This window comes from Schistocerca piceifrons, chromosome 6 (genome assembly GCF_021461385.2).
Source record: "Schistocerca piceifrons isolate TAMUIC-IGC-003096 chromosome 6, iqSchPice1.1, whole genome shotgun sequence".
Taxonomy (NCBI): Eukaryota; Metazoa; Arthropoda; class Insecta; order Orthoptera; family Acrididae; genus Schistocerca; species Schistocerca piceifrons.
In genome coordinates this window covers 289,621,672-289,644,508 of record NC_060143.1, presented here as the reverse complement: position 1 = coordinate 289,644,508, position 22,837 = coordinate 289,621,672, and the positions used below count along the sequence as shown (strand labels likewise).

Sequence of the window (22,837 nt, the reverse complement as noted above, 5' to 3'; positions counted from 1 at the left end):
TTGTAAGATTGAGTCAATGAAATATTGCCACGTTTGTGCTGTATTCTTTAAACTGAATGGCATGAAGTTGTACTGGAACAAACCGAGCGGTGTGATGGTCGCAGTCTTTGGAATGTCTTCTGGCACTACGGGAATCTGGTGATAAGCACGTTTGCAGTCAATCACACTGAAGATTGTGGTGCCCGATAACATATGAGTGAAATCGTTTATGTTTGGCACGGGGTAATTTTCCATGACAGTGCAAGCCTTTAAACGTCTGTAATCACCTCACATTCGAAAAGAACCGTCGTGTTTGGTGCCGAGGTGAATTGGTGAAGACCAATTGCTGTCTGATAGCTGTAGGATGCCTGCCTCCAGAAGGTCATTAATTTGCTGCTGGGCTGCGCGCCACTTAATGGGGTTGAGGCGTCTAACCTTGTGTCTAATAGGCAGTGGTAATTATCTTGTGTGTCATTCCGTCAGTGACAGAAGAGACTGAGAACCGCACACGAGGCTGAGTAACGTTCTGACATTGAGTTTTGGGACGAGTGGAGTGCGATGAGGCATAGCCGTTAGCGCGAGTGGGAAAAGGCAGCAAGAAAGTCACATGCCTATTACGCAAGTGCGGCATGCGCTTGTTTGTAGAGGTCGACTGCACGCACAGCATGGAGCAGAGGGGGGCACGCAGCGACTGTCTGTTGTTAACTTTACCTTGCGTAACTGGCACAGGCGAGAGAGGTGCTGACGTCGCGTCAGGGACAGCGATGGCCGCCGAGTTGCTTCGCTGGCACGTGGGAGAGGGGGAATGTTTATTAACAAGCAGCGCGGCTGGCTGCATAGTGGGCTTGCTCGTGCTGCGGGAGCGAGACACTGTTTGAAACATGATGCACTGCGCGTAGTTGGCACTTGGGTGGTGCGGAGGTCACTGAACACGAATCGTCACACGCAATGAATGTTTTTGAACTAACCTGATGAGTGTTCGAACTGATGCTCAGTGATGAAGTTCAATCCGGTGAAGGAACTGCGGATTGTAGTTTCAACAACGAGATGCGGGCTGCAGCAAGCTTATTGTTAAGTGTGAGCAATGCGTTGTTTCTGCTCGTCATTCTGCCGGCGGAGGTGCACCGCTGAGTCGTATTCTGAAAGTAGGTTAGTGACGCAGGTCACAAGCTTCCCCGCGAGGGCGGAACACTTGCGAACTAAATCCCATATTGCGGCGGAAACGGAACGAGGAGAATGGGTGCCAGAGCACGGTAGCTGGGGTAGAATGGAGTGGAGGTGGCCTGCTGTCTCCCTGCACAAGAATTAATTTTGGGATCGGGCATCACCGGAGCAGAAATGTTACTAGCACACACGTTCGCAACAATGGCTGGTTGTAATGTCTCTGAAGACACAATGCGGCAGGCACGGTCGGTACCATGGGAGTGAACAGGCGAGCGGTGCGTAATGAGGGCCTGTAAACTGGTCTGGAAATTGCAGGACTAGCAGTGACATTGTCCATCTCGGACATGACGTCTAAGGCCAGCCCGGCAGCCGCAGACGGTACTGCTGAAGGAGAGAACGGTTGTATGGTGGTCGGAATCGAGGCCTCCTGGGGGGGGCGGGGGGGGGGGGGGGGGGCGTGTTGGCTTGGAGCGTAAAGTGCAACAATGAGAGTTTTCTGCACACAATGGCCTCGCACCCTTCATGGTAGGACCCACGTGGTCGTAAAACTGGGCCGCCGATCCGGTGGTTTGTTCTGGTGAACTGGATGCATAAAAAATGTCTGTTCCTGATTAGTGACGAAGGTGTGGCTAGTGTAGCTTGGTAATAGTTGACAGCGTGTGAATTTTGCAGAAATGGCGGCGTTGCACATGGCACTACTATAACCGACGTCATGGCGCGTAGAGGATCAAAGCACGTGTGTGAACTTCGGTCCCTTTGCACTTCGTATGAGTGATCGATCGTCACACTATTTAGTAAATCATCCACTTCAGTTTTCACTCGTTGTTGTGCATAATCCAGCGAAACAAAGCCTGAGTCCATTGTTTGAGGTAACTGTGTAACACTCGGTCATTGTGGAGTTTCTAAAGTAGAGGTTATCCTCGTGGAAGATCATAGATCATTGTCCGTTAGCTGCGAAATAATCGATGGCAGAGGGTTGAGTTGTCCTGGTTGTAAGGGCTGGGCCTCCAAATCTTCGTAAAGAATGTTCAGTAATGTAGCCATGGTGTTGTACGTGAAACCTGTTGATATGACTAGTGCGGAAGTTGTGGAATACGTAGAACTTTTTCTTCTGGGTCACCAATATGGGATACTGGATATGGATCATAATATACGTATAAATGTCTGCGGCCAAAGAATTCGTTTCTTCTTGGATCACTAGGTTCAGTCAGCTGTCCATCCACCATCACAACCGACCAGGGTCGACAGATCGAATCTGCACTTTTTACAATTCTCTGTAATCTTTCCGGTATTAAAAAGATCCATACGACAGCCTACCACCCGCAAAGCAACAGGTTGGTGGAATGATGGCACCACACCCTTAAAACTGCACTCAGGTGCCACGACTGTCTCCAATCCGAGGCACTTTTTTGGGTGTTGCTGGGCCTACGTTCTACATTTAAACCGGATTTACATGGGACGATTTCCGAATTTGTTTTTGGCGGAAACCCAGTTTTATCTGGGGAACTAATTCTCCCCAAAGATCCCGGGGATTCCCCCTCCTTCACAGACTTTATCGGAAGGATGCATGCATACTTTAGAAACACCTGGCTACACCCGCCTGTCAGCCATTCCCCACCCGACACTTACGTGCCGCCCGCACTCAGCTCTTGCTCACAGGTCATGCTCAGGGACAACTCTGTCAGACAACCCCTACAACCCCCTTACCTCGGCCCCTTCGAAGTACTCCAGAGGGACGAGACGACGTTCGACATTATTATAAAAGATCGTCAGCAAACCCTTTCTCTACACAGGCTCAAGCCTGCCTTCGTAGATTCCGACAACCCTTTGCTGTCCCAGTCGGACTGCTCGGGCACTGTTCTTTTGATGAACCCGCTAATGAGTCTGTTCAACCTACGGTTGGGTTTTCTCTGTTCAACGATTCACCACAGCAGTTCGCGAGTTCCCCAGACATGTCATCATCATCCCCATTCACAGGTTTTGAAGACAATTCTGGTAGTATAGACGCAGATGCCCCATCCTTCGTTTTGTGCTGCAACGTACCACCTGACCACGTCGACGACGTGTCCAGAATGGTGTTAGGTAATCGTGTGCTTGTACTGCTCACCGACAGCACAGACCCGACCGTCATCGAGGACGTCAGCGTCAAGATAGTGCACAGCTTGTCCCTCCCAGAAGAGTGCGACCCATCATGTGTTCGAGCTTTCATTTCTTCGGACGGCTCAATATGCATTCAGGGAAGGCATGCTCACACGCTGCCCCCTCTCCCATACCACTACTCCCGAGTTGGCCGACGCATCATCTCCCCCCCCCCACCCCTCCTCCCCCCCACTGGTTTTCGGATTATGAGTTGGACCAGCGGCCGCCCGCCGCACCGTCACACGCCAACCCAATGGAGATGGAACTTCCGGTTGTGTGCCTGCCACCGATGCTGACACCCATACGCCCCCCCCCTCCCCCTCAGGGCTCATAGGCTGTACTCTGTACTGTGGGGGGGGGGGGGGGGCGTACAAGGGGTGTGGGGGCTGTGTGGCGTCAATAAGTCACATCGAGCACACACATTACAATCTTTGGAACATTAACTGTTCTGACGAGCCAGCATGTTTAATTCAGTCTGCCTTTGTAGTAGCTGGCTAGTGCTTATGATAATATAAAACAACATACCACAATAGTAGCAGAACTGATGTATTACTTTATTGCTTCCACAGTTCCTCTCCCTCTGATGGGGTAAGATCATATATTAGTAACAGAAGTAACAGGATGTGCTGTGTGGATATATGGATAGGTCTTTCACATGGATATGACCCCCCATGGAATGCAGATTATCACAGCAGGAATGATATTATATGCTAGGATATTAAGGACCATTTTGGGGAGAATATTTCACATTTCATGGCATTATGAAAGACAACTTGTACACTGCGGTTGTCTCTATTGGTAAGTGCAATGCTGTGTGTGTTATTCGACTACTATACTTCAAAACTTTTTCAAAATAATTGTAACCAGTCTGCTTTCACAATGGTTCAATTTTCATTTTGCCACAACCAGTTTCAAGCTGCATACTGACTCATCAGATGATGCAACAGTTGTTACTATCCGATTGAAGCATTGTGGTGACAGTTTTGTTGAGTTATTAGCACACAGTGACCCCAAAATGCTACAATCAATTATTAAATACTGTTGTACCATCTGATGATGAGTCGCCAGGAGATTTGAAATTGGTCAGGTAAAATAAAAACTGAATCATCATAAAAGAAGACAGCTTGTAGTTGTTTCTGAAAAACCTTTATTCATTTGTTGCATTGATTCACATCAATAATAGACAACAATTTTGCACTGAACTTTTCTCACTAAAGTTCACTGTAAGTACCAGGTTGTGGTACAAGTGGTACAAGGTGGAAATGTAGGCATTCTCATGAACTAGTTTCACACCACTGATTCTAGTATGTATACTTTGTCATGCTTCCAATACTTCAGCCTGTGTTCTAATATTTCAGTTATTCTCTCTCTCTCTCTCTCTCTCTCTCTCTCTCTCTCTCTCTCTCTCTCTCTCACACACACACACACACACACACACACACACACACACAATGCTATTACATGACAAAAGTATGACTGCTCACTGGCAAAATGGCCAAAATGTGCAACTATTTCAACTGAACTACTGGTAGTGAGGGTGGGAAAAATGGTTTGTCACTGATATTACCGTTGCACTGATGGCATATCCCATCTTCCAAGCTGAACTTCAAATGAACAAGCTATTTTAATCACACACAACTTCACAATCATTAAATATGTATTGAGTTTTGTATTAATGTTTGTGGCACAAAGACAGAGTAAAACATTGAGAATTTTGCTGCGTTTCTCATTTTGTGTTATTTTTTTATTTTATACATTTCACACACTGCAGCTTTAGATGTTGTTTCCAAATAATGTTTATTGCTTACATTCTTTAGCAGAACTATTTTCCAATTTCAGAGCTTCAGCAAACATTCCATTTACCAAACATTTATTTTTTAACTACATTTGGTATATTTTTCCACCAATTTCTCATATAATATAATTTATAAATTTTAATAAGAGGTAACCACATTCTGATCACTTGCAAGTAAGAAGGTGTAGAGATAACTTTTGCATGTTTTCATACTAATCTTCTCACTCTTCCATATTTTACAAATTGTACTGGATTGAACACTGCTGCAATAAGTATAGGACTTATTATATGACTGTTTGTTTGCATTCCTGTCTTCTGCAGCAGCTGTCATAACCCAGTATTGGCTTTTACATTTCAATCCAAGCTGCTGATAAGAATAATATACAGAAGAATGGATAAGGAAATTGAGGATGTCTAGATGACGATCAGTTTGGCTTTAGGAAAGGTAAACACACATGAGAGGCAATTCTGACATTGCGGTTGATAATGGAAGCAAGACTAAAGAAAAATCAAGATACATTCATAGGAATTGTCGACCTGGGAAAAGTGTTCAGAAACGTAAAATGCTGCAAGATGTCTGAAATTCTGAGGAAAATAGGGGTAAGCTATAGATACAGATGGTTAATAAACAATATTTATGAGAGCCAAGAGGGAATAAGAAGAGTGTATAACCAAGAACGAAGTGCTCAGATTAAAAACGATGTAAGCTAGGTATGTAGCCTTTCGTCCCTACTGTTCAATCTGTACATCAAAGAAGCTATAAAGAAAGGTTTAGGAGTGAAATTAAAATTCAAGGTGAAAGGATATCAATGATTAGATTTGCTGATGACATTGCTAATCGTGTGATAGTGAAGAAGAATTACATGATGTGAGGAATAGAATGAAAAGTCTAATGAGTACAGAATATGGACTGAGAGCTAATCAAAGAAAGATGAAAGTAATGAGAAGCAGCAGAAATGATAAAGCGAGATACTTATAGGCCTTCATTTGAGGAGGAAATTTTTGAGAATGTACGCCTGGAGTACAGTGTTGTAGGATAGTGCAACACGGACTGTGGGAAAACCGGAACAGAAGAGAATCGAATCATTTGAGATGTGGTGCTACAGATAAATGTTGAAAATTAGGTGGACTGATAAGATAAGGAATGAGGAGGTTCTGCGCAGAATTGGAGAGGAAAGGAATATGTGGAAAATGATAGGACAAAGGTCCCGAGTTCGAGTCTCGGTCCGGCACAAAGTTTTAATCTGCCAGGAAGTTTCATATCAGTGCACACTCTGCTGCAGAGTCAAAATATCATTCTGGAAACATCCCCTAGGCAGTGGCTAAGCCATGTCTCCGCAATATCTTTTCTTTCAGGAGTGCCAGTTCTGCAAGGTTCGCAGGAGAGCTCCTGTAAAGTTTGGAAGGTAGGAGACGAGGTACTGGCAGAAGTAAAGCTGTGAGGACGGGGCGTGAGTCGTGCTTGGGTAGCTCAGTTGGTGGAGCACTTGCCCGCGAAAGGCAAAGGTCCCGAGTTCGAGTCTCGGTCCGGCACACAGTTTTAATCTGCCAGGAAGTCTCATATCAACGCACACTCCGCTGCAGAGTCAAAATCTCATTCTGATAGGACATCTGTTAAGATACGACAGAATGACTTCCATGGTAGTAGAGGGAGCTGTAGAGGGCAAAAACTGTAGAGGAAGACAGAGACTGGAATACATCCAGCAAATAATTGAGGACGTAGGTGCAAGTGCTACTCTGAAGTTGGCACAGGAGAGGAATTCGTGGCGGGCCACATCAAACCAGTCAGAAGACTGATGACCCAAATTTTAAAAAATCTTAATCTTACAGCAATTAAAGAGTATTTTACACCAAACGAGCTTTGATTTTATTTACAATGCATCTCCTGTCATCATTGGTGTTTTTTACTTCATGTCTACATATTCTGCAACCAAAAGCTTTCCTCTTCGTTGTTAGCCAAGGCAGAAAATGGAAGAAACTTTATTTCACGTTTACTCTAGGCAAATTTGTCTTTCTTGGAATCACACTTTTTACACTGCATTGATGTTATTTCCACATCACCTTCTAACACCCTACCACAACAAAGGTCAAAAATTAATTATGATTATAGTGTTGCTCACACTGCTAAATATTACATTTTCGGGCAACAACAAAGTTATATTATGGGATAGGTGTCATTAGAGCACAGTTAATAAAGTCATTTCTTGAAATAATGGATAAACTAGGCACTCATCTTTTCGTGTTTCCCACGCTGGTCTCGTTGTGAACTCATTGCTCAATCGTCGAAAATCTAGGTAGTGATGATTCCAAGCTCGGATGCAAAGAGGCCTAGGTGTTGTTCTGCGATATTCAAAAGTTTTATAGATGTGTTACATAAACCATTCTTGAAGATTAAACTTTTGCAAGCTAGGACGATGGTGATGTAAAAAAGTAATCAGCACCTCGAATTTAAGTTACACTTCTTTTTTACTACTTTTGTTGCAATATCACGTAACTCGTTTCAAAACATCACTTCACAATATAAAACATACTTGAAAATATCTTCCTCACTATTAAAGTTCACATTTCATAAACTGACTACAATTTCCGTCTTTTTAACATGACGACCAAAGCTTGACTCTCTAATAACTGCTTACGCGCCCAAAAAACAGAGTTACAAGTACGTCAAAGATGATAGTGACAAAAGAAAGAATACACATAAGAATAATATCATTGCAATATATACATATCGATGTATCGGAGTACCTCTACATTAATGAAATCAAATCTGAATGTTGTCATAGAAATATGTTAACTATTTTACAGAAACACAGTAGAATATTGTTGGTATCGAGAGGTTGAGGTGAGGTGCCGTAATGGTTACATAATTCAAGTACCATTACAACCTCACTTTGTAAAACTTCACAAGAGAACTAGAACTGTAGTCTCAAGTGTTCCACAATCAGCGGTATTTATGTTTATAACTGTTTACTATGTCTTTTGACCTCAGCCTTCATTAACAATGTTGGAAGAAGCAATGGTTTACAGAATATGATCAGAAGAAGCAAAAACCACCAACGACCACAAAAAATATTTTATAAATAAAAGTGAAATAAGTCTAGTATAAAATACTCTAACTGGAGTGAGGATAAAATGGAAAAACCAGTAATAACTGGTTCACATTCAGGTAAAACTTCAAATAATTGGGTGTTTGGTACTTTTCAAGACCTATGAAACCAATGGATATTCCAGTTTCATTTAGTTTTCTCCTTCATTGGCGATCCAGGCACACTATCCTTGCTTGGAAATTGCTCCTTGTATTTGGCTTTCTATATCTTTGAGAATAGAACTTATGTATGATTTATTTTAATCTCTACAATATAATAATTTCCTGTCAAGAGTTTATGAATAGTTCCTCAAGTTTTAAGAGTACACTTTTCCACTCCTATCTGACTATATAGGAAAGATTCAATGACTTTCACAACCTTTCATTACTGTTTTTTTTTTGCTGTCAATTTTCTGAATGCTATGTGTATCAACATTCCTTTTCATGTTCTGGCCATGTTTCTGCCATACACTTCTGACAATGAAGTTCCCATCTTCTGTACTAATTGGAAACACATTAAAGCTGATTTTACCTTTTGTAAAATATTTATAATGGTCTCCATTCACATACAACTTCTTTCTGTTTTTAATTTTATCAAAGCCGAGAAACTAAATAGATCAATTATTACGCAGAAGTGTAAAAACTGCTTTTGCATTCAGTTGCACGATTAAGTATAAACTGCATTCCGACCAATATTACATAAATCTTATTTAAAACATCTTTTGTTGTTATGCAGTTCCTGCAAACAATTAACATAATTATGTATCGGCAGTTGACTTCACAAAATGAAGGCTGATTTGTGAGTAAATTACCTCTTTCCGTAGAACTTCTGGTGCAAGATATTCTGGTGTTCCACAAAAAGTGTTGGTAGTTTCAGTAGGCAGTAACCCTTCTTTAGACAGCCCAAAATCTGTAAGTACAACATGGCCCTCAGCATCCAGTAACAAGTTCTCTGGCTTAAGGTCACGATACACAATCCCACGTGAGTGGAGGTAGCCAAGAGCAGCTGCTATCTCAGCTGAATAAAAGCGCGCTCTTGGTTCGGTGAACACACGTTCACGCTGTAGGTGGAAAAATAGCTGAAACAAAAAGATGTGTCACACAGTAATTTCATGAAATTATTCAATCTTTAAATCCGACAGATTTACTAATTGATTGGCAATGAAGGTGTTGGGCAAATAAGAGCATATACTATAGTTGTTACCCGTGGTCTAGGGGTAGCGTCTTAAACATCTTCGGTCCCGGGTTCGATCCCCGCCACTGCCTAAATTTTGATAAATAATCAGCAGTGGGGGCCAAAGACTTCCGGCATAAGAAGTCAGCCTCATTCTGCCAACAGCCTTGTCAAAGAGGGCGGAGGAGCGGATGGAGGTTCAGGGCACTCTCTTGTCCTAGGGGTGGGAAATTGCCCCTAAAGGTGGAAGAATCAGCAATGATCAACGACATGAGGATGCAGAAGGCAATGGAAACCACTGCATTAAAGACACATAACTTGTATCCACAGGACATGTGGCCTGTATTTGAAGAAGTGTCATGATGATCTCTCCACTGGCAAAATATTCCGGAATAGTGCCCCATTCGGATCTCCGGGAGGGGACTGCCAAGGGGGAGGTTACCATGAGAAAAAGATTGAATAATCAACGAAAGGATAAAGTTCTATGAGTCGGGGTGTGGAATGTCAGAAGCTTGAACGTGGTAGAGAAACTAGAAAATCTGAAAAGGGAAATGCAAAGGCTCAATCTAGATATAGTAGGGTCAGTGAAGTGAAGTGGAAGGAAGACAATGATTTCTGGTCAGATGAGTATCGGGTAATATCAACAGCAGCAGAAAATGGTATAACAGGTGTAGGATTCGTTATGAATAGGAAGGTAGGGCAGAGGGTGTGTTACTGTGAACAGTTCAGTGACCGGGTTGTTCTAATCAGAATCGACAGCAGACCAACACCGACAACGATAGTTCAGGTATACATGCCGACGTCGCAAGCTGAAGATGAACAGATAGAGAAAGTGTATGAGGATATTGAAAGGGTAATGCAGTATGTAAAGGGGGACGAAAATCTAATAGTCATGGGCGACTGGACTGCAGTTGTAGGGGAAGGAGTAGAAGAAAAGGTTACAGGAGAATATGGGCTTGGGACAAGGAATGAAAGAGGAGAAAGACTAATTGAGTTCTGTAACAAGTTTCAGCTAGTAATAGCGAATACCCTGTTTAAGAATCACAAGAGGAGGAGGTATACTTGGAAAAGGCCGGGAGATACGGGAAGATTTCAATTAGATTACATCATGGTCAGACAGAGATTACGAAATCAGGTACTGGATTGTAAGGCGTACCCAGGAGCAGATATAGACTCAGATCACAATATAGTAGTGATGAAGAGTAGGTTGAAGTTCAAGACATTAGTCAGGAAGAATCAATACGCAAAGAAGTGGGATACGGAAGTACTAAGGAATGACGAGAAACATTTGAAGTTCTCTAACGCTATAGATACAGCAATAAGGAATAGCGCAGTAGGCAGTACAGTTGAAGAGGAATGGACATCTCTAAAAAGGGCCATCACAGAAGTTGGGAAGGAAAATATAGGTACAAAGAAGGTAGCTGCGAAGAAACCAAGGGTAACAGAAGAAATACCTCAGTTGACTGACGAAAGGAGGAAGTACAAACATGTTCCGGGAAAATCAGGAATACAGAAATACAAGTCGCTGAGGAATGAAATAAATAGGAGTGCAGGGAAGCTAAGACGAAATGGCTGCAGGAAAAATGTGAAGACATCGAAAAAGATATGATTGTCGGAAGGACAGACTCAGCATACAGGAAAGTCAAAACAACCTTTGGTGACATTAAAAGCAACGGTGGTAACATTAAGAGTGCAACGGGAATTCCACTGTTAAATGCAGAGGAGAGAGCAGATAGGTGGAAAGAATACATTGAAAGCCTCTATGAGGGTGAAGATTTGTCTGATGTGATAGAAGAAGAAACAGGAGTCGATTTAGAAGAAATAGGGGATCCAGTATTAGAATCGGAATTTAAAAGAGCTTTGGAGGACTTACGGTCAAACAAGCCAGAAGGGATAGATAACATTCCATCAGAATTTCTAAAATCATTGGGGGAAGTGGCAACAAAACGACTATTCACGTTGGTGTGTAGAATATATGAGTCTGGCGATATACCATCTGACTTTCGGAAAAGCATCATCCACACAATTCCGAAGACGGCAAGAGCTGACAAGTGCGAGAATTATCGCACAATCAGCTTAACAGCTCATGCATTGAAGCTGCTTACAAGAATAATATACAAAAGAATGGAAAAGAAAATTGAGAATGCGCTAGGTGACGATCAGTTTGGCTTTAGGAAAAGTAAAGGGACGAGAGAGGCAATTCTGACGTTACGGCTAATAATGGAAGCAAGGCTAAAGAAAAATCAAGACACTTTCATAGGATTTGATGACCTAGAAAAAGTGTTCGACAATATAAAATGGTGCAAGATGTTCGAGATTCTGAAAAAAGTAGGGGTAAGCTATAGGGAGAGACGGGTCATATACAATATGTACAACAACCAAGAGGGAATAATAAGAGTGGACGATGAAGAACTAAGTGCTCGTATTAAGAAGGGTGTGAGACAAGGCTGTAGCCTTTCGCCCCTACTCTTCAATCTGTACATCGAGGAAGCAATGATGGAAATCAAAGAAAGGTTCAGGAGTGGAATTAAAATACAAGGTGAAAGGATATCAATGATACGATTTGCTGATGACATTGCTATCCTGAGTGAAAGTGAAGAAGAATTAAATGATCTGCTGAACGGAATGAACAATCTAATGAGTACACAGTATGGTTTGAGAGTAAATCGGAGAAAGATGAAGGTAATGAGAAGTAGTAGAAATGATGAGAACAGCGAGAAACTTAACATCAGGATTGATGGTCACGAGGTCAAAGAAGTTAAAGAATTCTGCTACCTAGGCAGTAAAATAACCAATGACGGACGGAGCAAGGAGGACATCAAAAGCAGACTCGCTATGGCAAAAAAGGCATTTCTGGCCAAGAGAAGTCTACTAATATCAAATACCGGCCTTAATTTGAGGAAGGAATTTCTGAGGATGTACGTCTGGAGTACAGCACTGTAGGGTAGTGAAACATGGACTGTGGGAAAACCGGAACACAAGAGAATCGAAGCATTTGAGATGTGGTGCTATAGACGAATGTTGAAAATTAGGTGGACTGATAAGGTAAGGAGTGAGGTGGTTCTACACAGAATTGGAGAGGAAAGGAATATGTGGAAAACACTGATAAGGAGAAGGGACAGGATGATAGGACATCTGCTAAGACATGAGGGAATGACTTCCATGGTACTAGAGGGAGCTGTAGAGGGCAAAAACTGTAGAGGAAGACAGAGATTGGAATACGTCAAGCAAATAATTGAGGACGTAGGTTGCAAGTGCTACTCCTCTGAGATGAAGAGGTAAGCACATGAAAGGAATTCGTGGCGGGCCGCACCAAACCAGTCAGTAAACTGATGACCAAAATAAAAAAAATAAAATAAAAAAAATTGGAAGATACTACTATATACATATCAGCACCAAATCCAATTATGAAACATAATGAAAACTTATTGATAAGACATGGGATTTTTAGGACCTACACCTTTTTTTTTTCTATCTGAATGGTTGTAAATGACTTGTGCAAAGAAAACATTAAATAAATACTCCCAACTTTTGATTTTGTTGCTTCTTTTTCAGAGTAGCACCTACTCTTTTAGCATTCTTTTCTTGTCTCTTGTACATTCTTTTTGAACTTAAAACTCTTAGGTCTACTGATCATGCTGCAGAACAAAATTATTCATCCCTTTGTGAAACTCCAGCTAGGTATTAAAATATATACATACAACACAGTAATTTTAATAGATTTAAACGACAGGCTGTGCAAATGTTAACTGTTTCTCTCTTTCTCTTATGTAGCTCCTCAATTTAAGCCCTCAACTTATTCTCTCCAATCCTCTATTTTCTTGGATCTAATTGGGCTGTGTATTGCTAGCACTGGGCATTACTCTGCTCCATGAAAAGACATATGTCTTTTCCAAAAGATTAGATACTTGTTTACGTATCTGTTTACCACTGAACACCTATATATTCAGTGGTTACATTTACTCCTTCCATCATTTGGCCATCACCCAGGACTCTTCAGCATCATATTTATTTATAAGTGGCTGTAGCTTCATTTTGGACACACTTTCCACGCAGATCAAAAAGCTGCAGATTTTCTTTATTACAATCTCCTGGCTGTGGATTATTTGCCATAATTTGCTTTTTCACCAAAACCATGCACAAGGTCATGACAGCTGTCAAATTGCATAGTCTCACGCATATGGTTGAAGGCATTAAAACTGCCCCTATTGCAACTGACACTGTCATTTTTGTCACAATGTGATGGTTAGGTAAGAGCTGGAACCATAAGATAAAGGAAGGAGGTATTGCAGTGAGTGTGCACACAATGTTACATGAGTATGTGTGTTAGGAAAAACTGATGTGTGTCATTGTCAAGTTAATTAATGGATGACCTGAGAATATTTCATTTAGCTCTGTCCAATGCAGAAAAATTGTGGTTTAAGTTGAAGGACATTACAAATTGCAGTTTGTGTAAGTACGTTATACGTAAAGTAATAAAAGATGGCATAGGCTCACTGTGACGTAATGGTCTCATTCAGCAAATGTTGTGAATACAGAAGTGACAAAGACGACGATGGCGACCACTAGCAATGAGTTCATACAGATACAAATTTTAATAGCAACTCGTGTAACTGTGAAAAGGGCCATGCGTAATGTTAACAATAACTGTAACACTCAGGTCCTGATGAAAGGTTTATAACAGAATCCTAAGAAGTTCTGGTCATACATAAAGTCAACAAAGGGATCTAAATCTTCCATTTTCTCTCTCATGAATCTTTCTGGTATTGAAACTGAAGAAAGGAGGTGAAGCATAAGTTTTGAGCTCCGCTTTTCCAAAATATTCGCAACATAGGATACTACTGTACCAATGTTTGGCCTCGTTACAGACTCACAACTGAGTGATATCAGTATTAGCAGCCCCAGTACTAAAAATAATTACGATTACTCAGTGCATATATGGCATCAAGTTCTGGTGGAATTCCAGGTACATGTTACACTGGATATGGTACAGAATTAATTCATTTTCTAGCTCAGATTTAGAAATAGTCACTGGCAAAAGAGTGCAGGTCACTGATGTCTGCCTGCTGAAGGATCTCAGAGCATATATAAATTCAGACACTCATTGTTCCTGGAGGAAAACAAGCTTGTCTCCAGGAATCAGCATAGGCTCAGAAAACAAAATCTACTTATGTGAAACACAGCTTGCTTTATCCACACACCTCTTGCAAGTAACAGAGGCAGGTTAACAGGCAGCTCGGTCTTACTAGATTTCCTAAGGCATTCAACACTGTACAACAGCAACCACTAACCAATACATAATCATACAGAGCTCTCCGCAAATATGCGATTGGCTTGAGGAATATTTGACTAATAGAACCCAGTACATCATACTGCATGGCAATGTTCCACAGAAACTAAAGTAACATCAGGTGTGACAAGGAAGCACAATAGGACATCTAATGTTTTCAATGTACATAAACAATTTATCAGATATCATCAGTAGGGACTATAACAATGATCACTGACAATACTGTTGTATACAGGAAAGTAATGTCGTCGGATGATCATCAGGAACTGCAAGAAGACTTTGGCAAAATTTCCACTTAGTGACATCAATGACAGCTCTCTTTACAGTTCTCTGTCTTTTTTACAGACATTGTCTTACATTTATAGTACAGTATACTCTCTGTTATTCAGGGTAATGTAGGGGACAAGATGCACGAATAACTGAAAAACACAAATAACCAAGATATTTTCAAGCATGTATTCTGCATGATGTCTACTGGAGGGGCAGCAGCAATAGCATCATTGGCCAATGTCTGTGTGCACTCCAGGCCATTAAATCATTACCCTTTCCTATATTTTAATTTTCAATGAGGTTACAGTAAACAAATATTATTAGAAAAAACAAACATTACTGTACAGTATTTCTGTGATTAGTAAAGCAGCATTATTAATACAAGTTGATAAGAAGTACCTTCAAAGGAAATATCTGAAATGAAACCACAACCAAATGGCGATAGATGAAAATGTTAGCTGTTGGTAGCAAACCACTATACACAAATGCTGACAAACATTACCTTCTCGAATCCACCAGAAATAATGTTATATTTAAATATAATTTGATTATCCAAAGGACGAAGCAAGAAAGTCACTTAAACTCGCATTTCAGGGAAGAGACAGCAAGAGAGTATTAGAAGGAAAGAAATACCAAAACATCAATAGCAAAGTGGTTTTGTTCTTCCCCTCCATTACTTGTTCCTCGCATTCTTTTCTCTACCTTATACACTAATAAGCCATAACGTTATGACTACTGCCCTCCGTGACATTGGGTGCTGCCTGGTGGAGGTGTGGGCAAGTGACACAGTAATGAAAGTATATAAATGGAGGAGAGATAAGATATGGTCTGCAAGAGAGGAAATACATTCAGACAAGCAACTCTGACAAAGCGCAGAGTATTATTACGCAAAGTCTGAACGAGTATCTCAAAAACTGTGAAGCCATTCGAATGTTCACGTGCCACTTTCTTGAGCATCTATGGAAAGAGGTAGGACGACAGTGAAACTACCACTTGCTTCATGCTTGATGTCTTCCCCAACAGTGATGTCAACTTTAAGAAGTATAACTGAGTCTCGGAGCCAGAACTGTGCTACCGTGGTTTGAGGAGCATTATAGTGAACTAGTGCTGATGAATCAGTGACCAAACTTTCCTGATGTAAATCCCATGGAACCCATTTAGGTTGCTATTAGGCATCACCACCATGTACACAAATCAGCAGCCTGTTATTTACATGAATCACATGACCTATGCGTAGCCATCTAATGCCAGATACCTCCAGGAAAAAACCAACCAACAAGCTGTCAGATCCCTGATATGCAGAATCAGTGATGTATTTCATTCCAAAGGAAGACAAACAACCTATCAAGAAGGTGGTCATAAAGTTTTGGCGCATCAGTATCTACACTATGTACAATATTTCCATTACCTCTTATTTGTCAACTGCCCTGTGGAATTTCACATTTCTCAAGTCTGCAAATATTTTATGTTGCTTGTTTTTTTTTAATTATGAGGGCTACCCAGAAAGTAACCAAAGTTTTGGTTCACTGTAGTGGTGTGCAGGGCTACAGCCACTATCTTGGTGCTCGATACGCATCCAGTGGTGGTAGTGTGTCATCTGTCTCTCTATCACTTTGCTTTCTAAGACACGTTAAAAAGTGTGCAGCACTAGAAAATCCTGTCACTTGTGAGGTGCATTCTGTGATTAGCTTTTTGTTGGCAGACAATGGCAAAAATACTGAAATTTATCACAGCCTATGTGATGTGTAAGGAAAAGAAATAATGAGTGAAAGCCAAATGAGGCAATGATACACAGATTTTAAAAATGGCCACACCAATGTCCATGAGGATGACCACAGTGGTATGCCTAGCCTTGTGAACAACTGACTGACGATGAAAATCAATGAAAACATTAGTTAAAATGTTGTGTGGTTGAGAAGCTTGTTTACTGCAAATATTGTGCTAGGCAGGTTCCCACAATCCTAAAGGAAGACCACAAAAACCAGACCAGCTGCAGCACTGACCTTCACTTGAAGATTATGAGAAAAGTGGTAACAACCATATTTTAACTGGGGATGGGACTTGGATAAGCACATCAGTTGTGAAACAAAAAGGCAGTTGACAGAATGAAGAGAGAGAAATTCTTCCAAGAAATGAAGGAAGTGTTCGCAAATGCTGTCAGTAAGAAAGTTCATGGCCACTGTGATTTGGGACTCTAAGGGAGTGGTTCTTGAGGATTTCCCTGGATGCAGCAGAATGATTAACTCTTAGGGGTTTTGTCAAAGACACACAAAGTTAAGGCAGATGATACAAAAGAAGCATTAGGGAAAACTTGGAGCAAGCATTTTGTTTTTCACGACAACACACATCCACACACGGCCAATCACATCAAAGAGCTCCTACAGAGTTTTGGATGGGAAGTGTTTGATCATCCATCATACAGCTCAGATTTTGCAGTGAGTGACCATCACTTCTTCCCAACAATGAAGACATGGTTCACTGTATAATGTTTTGATACTGATGCTGAATTGTATGCCACTATAAACCAGTGGTTGCAATCGCAGGCGGCAGATTTCTACAAATATGGTATCGAACAACTTGTGCCACAGTATGAGAAGTGCCTCAAATTCAATGTCTGTTATGTAGAATAAATAGTTTAATAGTGTACCTTTAAAATGTATATAAAAAATTTGTTTTTTATATTGTTAATTTTTTTTAATTTCAAATGCCTTACTTTTTGGATAGTCCTTGTACATCTTTCAATATTAACTTTTACAAGCTGCGACATTGTCGCGAATAAAACAGTGACCTGCATATACAATAAGTTTCCTTTAATTTACGTCTATGGTCACAAACTTTTTATTAACAGATTACCGGTTTCTTCAGCTGAAAGAAAGGCTCTATGAGAACTGAGAGGAGACCAAGATATCATCATCTTCCCTGCTAACAAAGGAAATGCTATTGTGCTTCTCTCATGCAGAGAATATAGTAGCAAGATATACAAACTGCTCAATGATGTTGCATACTGTAAATTAAAAAGTGATCCGACGGGTAGGATACAGAGAAAGACTTTGGAACTCATCAGGAAGAGTTCGATTCCAGCACTAGTCACCAAGGGTTTGCGTCAACAGGATGCAGTTCCTTCTAGACTCTATGGATCACCCAAGGTCCATAAGAATGGGGTGCCTCTACGTCCCATTGTAAGTAACATAGGAGCACCTACTTAATTTTGTTCCTAAATATCTGACTCCACTATTGGGGCATCTCATAGGCAACCGCGACCATCATATTCAAAACTCTGAAGATCTCATAGGTCACCTGAAAACTCAGACTGCAATCGTCCAATCTCTTAATAAGTTTTGATTTTGTGTCTTTATTTACAAAGGTGCTCTTGCAGGACTCTTTACAGCTCTTTAGCAACAAGTTTGAGGAGGACATAGTGGCATTTTTTAAACATGTGCTTACTTCAACATACTTCTTATTTCATGACCAATATTTTGAACAAGTGGACGGTGTAGGCATGTGAAGCCCTCCATCTTCTGTGGTGGTCAATTATTTTGTGGAGGACTTTGAAGAAAAAGCACTACAGCCAGCCACCCTGAAACCCTCTTGTTTTCACTCTGAAACTCACTTGTTTTCTGCGGTATGTGGGTGATACATTTGTGGTGTGGCCACATGGACTTTTCACTATACCTGTGTTTCTTCAGCATTTAAATTCGCCCCATTCAAATATAAACTTCACAATGGAAGTGAGGAAAAGTGGTAATTTACCTTTTCTTGATGTTTTCGTACGAAGGAGAGCATATCAAACCTCGGGGACACCATGTCTACCACAAGCCAACCCATACAGATCCATATTTGCAGGTCACAATCTGCCACCATCCTGCACAATGTGGTAGTGTATTATGTACATTAGTTCACAGAATGCAAGTGGTATCTGGTCCTGAAAGCCTGTCGAGTGATATACAACATTTGAAGACAGTGTTCCGAGAAAATGCTTGTTCTGACACACAGATGAATAATGTATTCAGGCCCAAGCGAGTTCAGTCTATGGAGCAGAACGAAGATACCAAGACACCCACCACTTTGGCATTTTTGCCATATTTTGGTGCCATGTCATCAAGAATCTGAAGAGTACTAGGAAGATATGACGTTAAGTGTGTTTTTCGAACACCTGCAAAACTGAGGAACCTATTGGATTCAGTTAAGGATGATCTTGGCCTGAGAAAATGTTGTGTGTACAACATCCCTTGTCAATGTGGGACTGCATGTATAGGCCAGACATGTCACACAGTACAAGAACGCCGCCATGAACATCAGTGACATACAGGCCTACGCCAATTGGAGAACTGCAGAGCACTGTCTGAGTACAGGAAATCACATGATTTACGAAAAGACAGAAGAAGTTTTATCCACGGGATCATCTTTCTGGGATTGCTGCATTAGGGAAGCAATACATATCTGCACAGCTGATAATCTACAACACAGATGTAGGATTTCAACTGAGCACAGCCTGGAACCCTGCATTGGCTGCTATCAAATTACGCCGAGAAAATTAAGATTTTTTTTTTTTTTTTTTTTTAATATAACAGACCCAACATAGCATTGGTCTAATATTTTTTTTTCTTTTTTAGTGAGTGCCACCTGGCCACACTGTTAGTATACATAGCATACAGAGCACACGCAGGAAGACCGCTCTGTGATTTTTGGCAGAGAGAATTTGAGTATGGTGCATCTATCTGCAAATCATTGCGCATTCTTCACGTGCACGTTCTATATACAAAGCGTCAATGTGTGGATACCGTCAGAAAAACATACCTAGCCACCAGCACAGAACCACCTGAAGATGTCTGACTGTTGCACCGAGGAATTTGCACATCATCATTTGGCGGCAAACCTGTGAATACTATTTACAACATACTCACGGGAAAGCTTGAAAGTCTACATTCATACTGTGTACATACTGAATCGTAAATGTGGTCGCACAGGTTACTTGCCTTATAAATAGTTGCCCCTGTAATGATATGAACAGTGAGCAGGCTTTCAAAATAAAATTACTATTAACAACAAACCTACTGGAGAGGAGCTGTTTGTAGTAAGACCAAAGTCCAGTTGAAGTGTCTGCATCTTACAACAACATTCTAATAATAATCATTATGTTGTTGCTGTCTACACTGTTAAGTGGTCTGCTGCAGCTCCCCAGACTAGTCTATCATTGTTCAAGTCTCTTGGTCTCTGCTTAACTACTATAGTATCTATTTAAACCTCCTTACTGTCTATTCAAACTTTGGCCTCCCTCTGGAAGTTTTACACCTTTGAAATTAACTCTTCCTTGACACCTCAAAATGTGTCTGACCAGTCTTTCAGTCAAATTGTGCTATGAAGCTCTTTTTTGCCTGTTTGATTCAGTATAGCCCTATTAGCTATCTAAGTATGTAATCTTCATCGTTCTTCTGTAGCACAACATTTTGAAAGTTTCTAGTCTCTTCTTGTTCCAACTGTTTATCGTCCGTGTTCCTGTTCTGTGTAAGGCTACACTACAGACAAATACTTTAAGAAAATACTTCCCAACATTTAAATTTATATCTAAAATTAAATTTCTTTTTTTCAGAAATGGTTTTCTCTTTCTTGCCTACCTGCATTTCACACTCCCCATACTTCAGCCATATTCACTTTCTTTTTCTCGCCAAACAACAAAACTTATCTACTACTTTCAGTGTCTCATTTCCTAACCTAATGCTCTCAGCATCACCTAATTAATCTGACCACGCACTATATTAAAGTTTCTTTTTTACTTTTGTTGGAATTCATTTTATTACCTATTTTCGAGACACTACCTACCCTCTTGAACTGATCTTCATTGTCCCTTGCTGACAGAATTATGTCGTTTACAAACCACAAAGATTTTATTTCTTCTCCCTGAATGTGAAGTCCCTTTCCAATCACCTCCTTTGTTTCCTTCACTGCTTCTTCCTCATACAGACTGAACAACACTGGGGATAGCTCACAAGCATGTATCACTTCCTTCTCCATTACTGCCTCCTTTACACATTCTTTGACTCCTAATTGCAATATGGTTTTTGCAGAAGTTGTAGACAACCTTTTGCTCTCTGAACATTATCTCTAGTAACTGATAACGACCATTATAATGCAAAACTATTGACCAGTCAAGAAAATATTACTTTGTTATGAACAATGTACCAAGAATACAAAAATTATAGTTACAACTAAATCTTTCGTAGCACCGAATGCTATTGCCATAGGTTCAGATATACAGTGTGAGCACAAAGTCTTGCCCCGATTATAACAATTTATTACAGAATAACAGTTTGACATCATAATTTACATTTGATGCCATTACATAGGTTAGCTCCTCCCTCCCCCCTCCCCCCCCCCCCCCCTTGGACCACTTATGTTAGTAAACCTCATTGTGTGCTCCCTTGGTAGTTCGGAGAATGTCAAGGCGGTATTCCAGTTCCCGCCAGGTGTTTCGTAACATGCGTTCTGTCGCAGTACCCACAGCAGCTTGTATCCTAGCCTTCAATTTGTCGACATCAGCAACTGGTGTGACGAGAACTCTGTCCTTGATATAGCCCCAGAAAAAAAAGTCAAGGGGTGTAATGTCTGGAGAGCTGGGTGGCCACTGTGTTGGACCATTCCTTCCAATCCACCGATCCGGAAATGTTTCATCCAGGAATCGCACACCATCAAAGGCTAAGAGGAGGGGGTTTGCTCCATCTTGCTGGAAAAGTAACCATGGTTGATATTCTTCTAACTGTGGGACAATGAACTGTTGCAAAATGTCAGTAAACGTTAGCGGTAATGGATTTTTCTGCGAAGAAAATTGGTCCAAAAACCTTGTTATGCACGAGGCCACACCAAACATTCACTTTTTCACTGTAACTGTTAAGTAGCATGTGGAGACTGAACCCCATATGCGGACATTATGCCTACTCGTATTTAGCATTCGATTGACATGAATTGTGGATTCATCGGTAAAGCATATGCGATTTAAGTAATCGTTAGTGCCATCAATCTTCATGAGAATCTCAGTCGCAAATTCAGCACGTGTCAGCAAATCATTCGGCTGAATGGTCTGCACGATTTGCACTTTGTAAGCATGCAACCTAAGCCTTTCACGAAGAATCTTCACCACATTTCCTTGCAATATTTGAAGTTTAGCTGATACTTGACGAGTTGATTTAGACGGACTCTGTTGAAACGATTAGTTGCATCACTCACATGAGGCCTGCCACTTTGAGGATGCTCTTCAATGCTGCCTGTTTCGTTAAAGTTTGCATACCATCACTTTATTGATTTAACTTCAGGTGGGCTGCATCCATAATAAGCCTAAAATTTACACTGAACACTGATGGGCAATTTCGTTTCCTGAAACCAAAGCACACATTGCGCTTTCTCCTGCTTTGACGCCATTTCGCCAGCAACTAATGTGACCTAACAGACCACGTCAGTGTTGTGGAACACTAGCACCATCTATTGGTCACAACAACTAGTAACACTAAGCTATGTAATGGCATCAAATATAACTTATTGTGTCAAATGGTTATTGTGTTACAAATTTTTATAATCAGGGCAAGACTTTGTGCTCACCCTGTATAAGTAAGAGATTTCCTTAATGTCAATTAAAAATTATTCAGAAGGCAATTTTAAGGACTTAACTGAAGCTGCTTTACTTAAAAAGTAAAGAGGATTAGAGCTGAATGACTAGTTAGTAGGTACTTTAAAGTGTAGCACCTATTTTTTGCAAAATTTGCATCCATTTTTGGTAAAATTTGGATCTAAATTTTTTGTTTGTTTGTTTGTAAATAACTAGATGTACAAAGTTAAAAGGTTATCAAACTACATGCCTAAAAACAAAGCTTTAGTTCTTGAAATTGACATTTACTTACACAAACACTTCAATTTCTTCCCCAGATGTAATCTGTGTTTGTTTCCTTCTTT

The 22,837-nt window shown here is 40.8% G+C and overlaps 1 protein-coding gene across 1 annotated transcript in view; it reads right to left on the bottom strand.

Annotated features, from left to right (window-relative positions):
- The window catches only part of LOC124802630 (serine/threonine-protein kinase Sgk2-like), a 103,342-nt gene that overhangs the window by 35,535 nt on the left and 44,970 nt on the right, over positions 1-22,837 (bottom strand). The window contains exon 7 of the mRNA XM_047263524.1: positions 8,975-9,241. Within this exon, the coding sequence (XP_047119480.1) occupies positions 8,975-9,241 (267 nt within the window). The remainder of the gene's footprint in view (positions 1-8,974; positions 9,242-22,837) is intronic.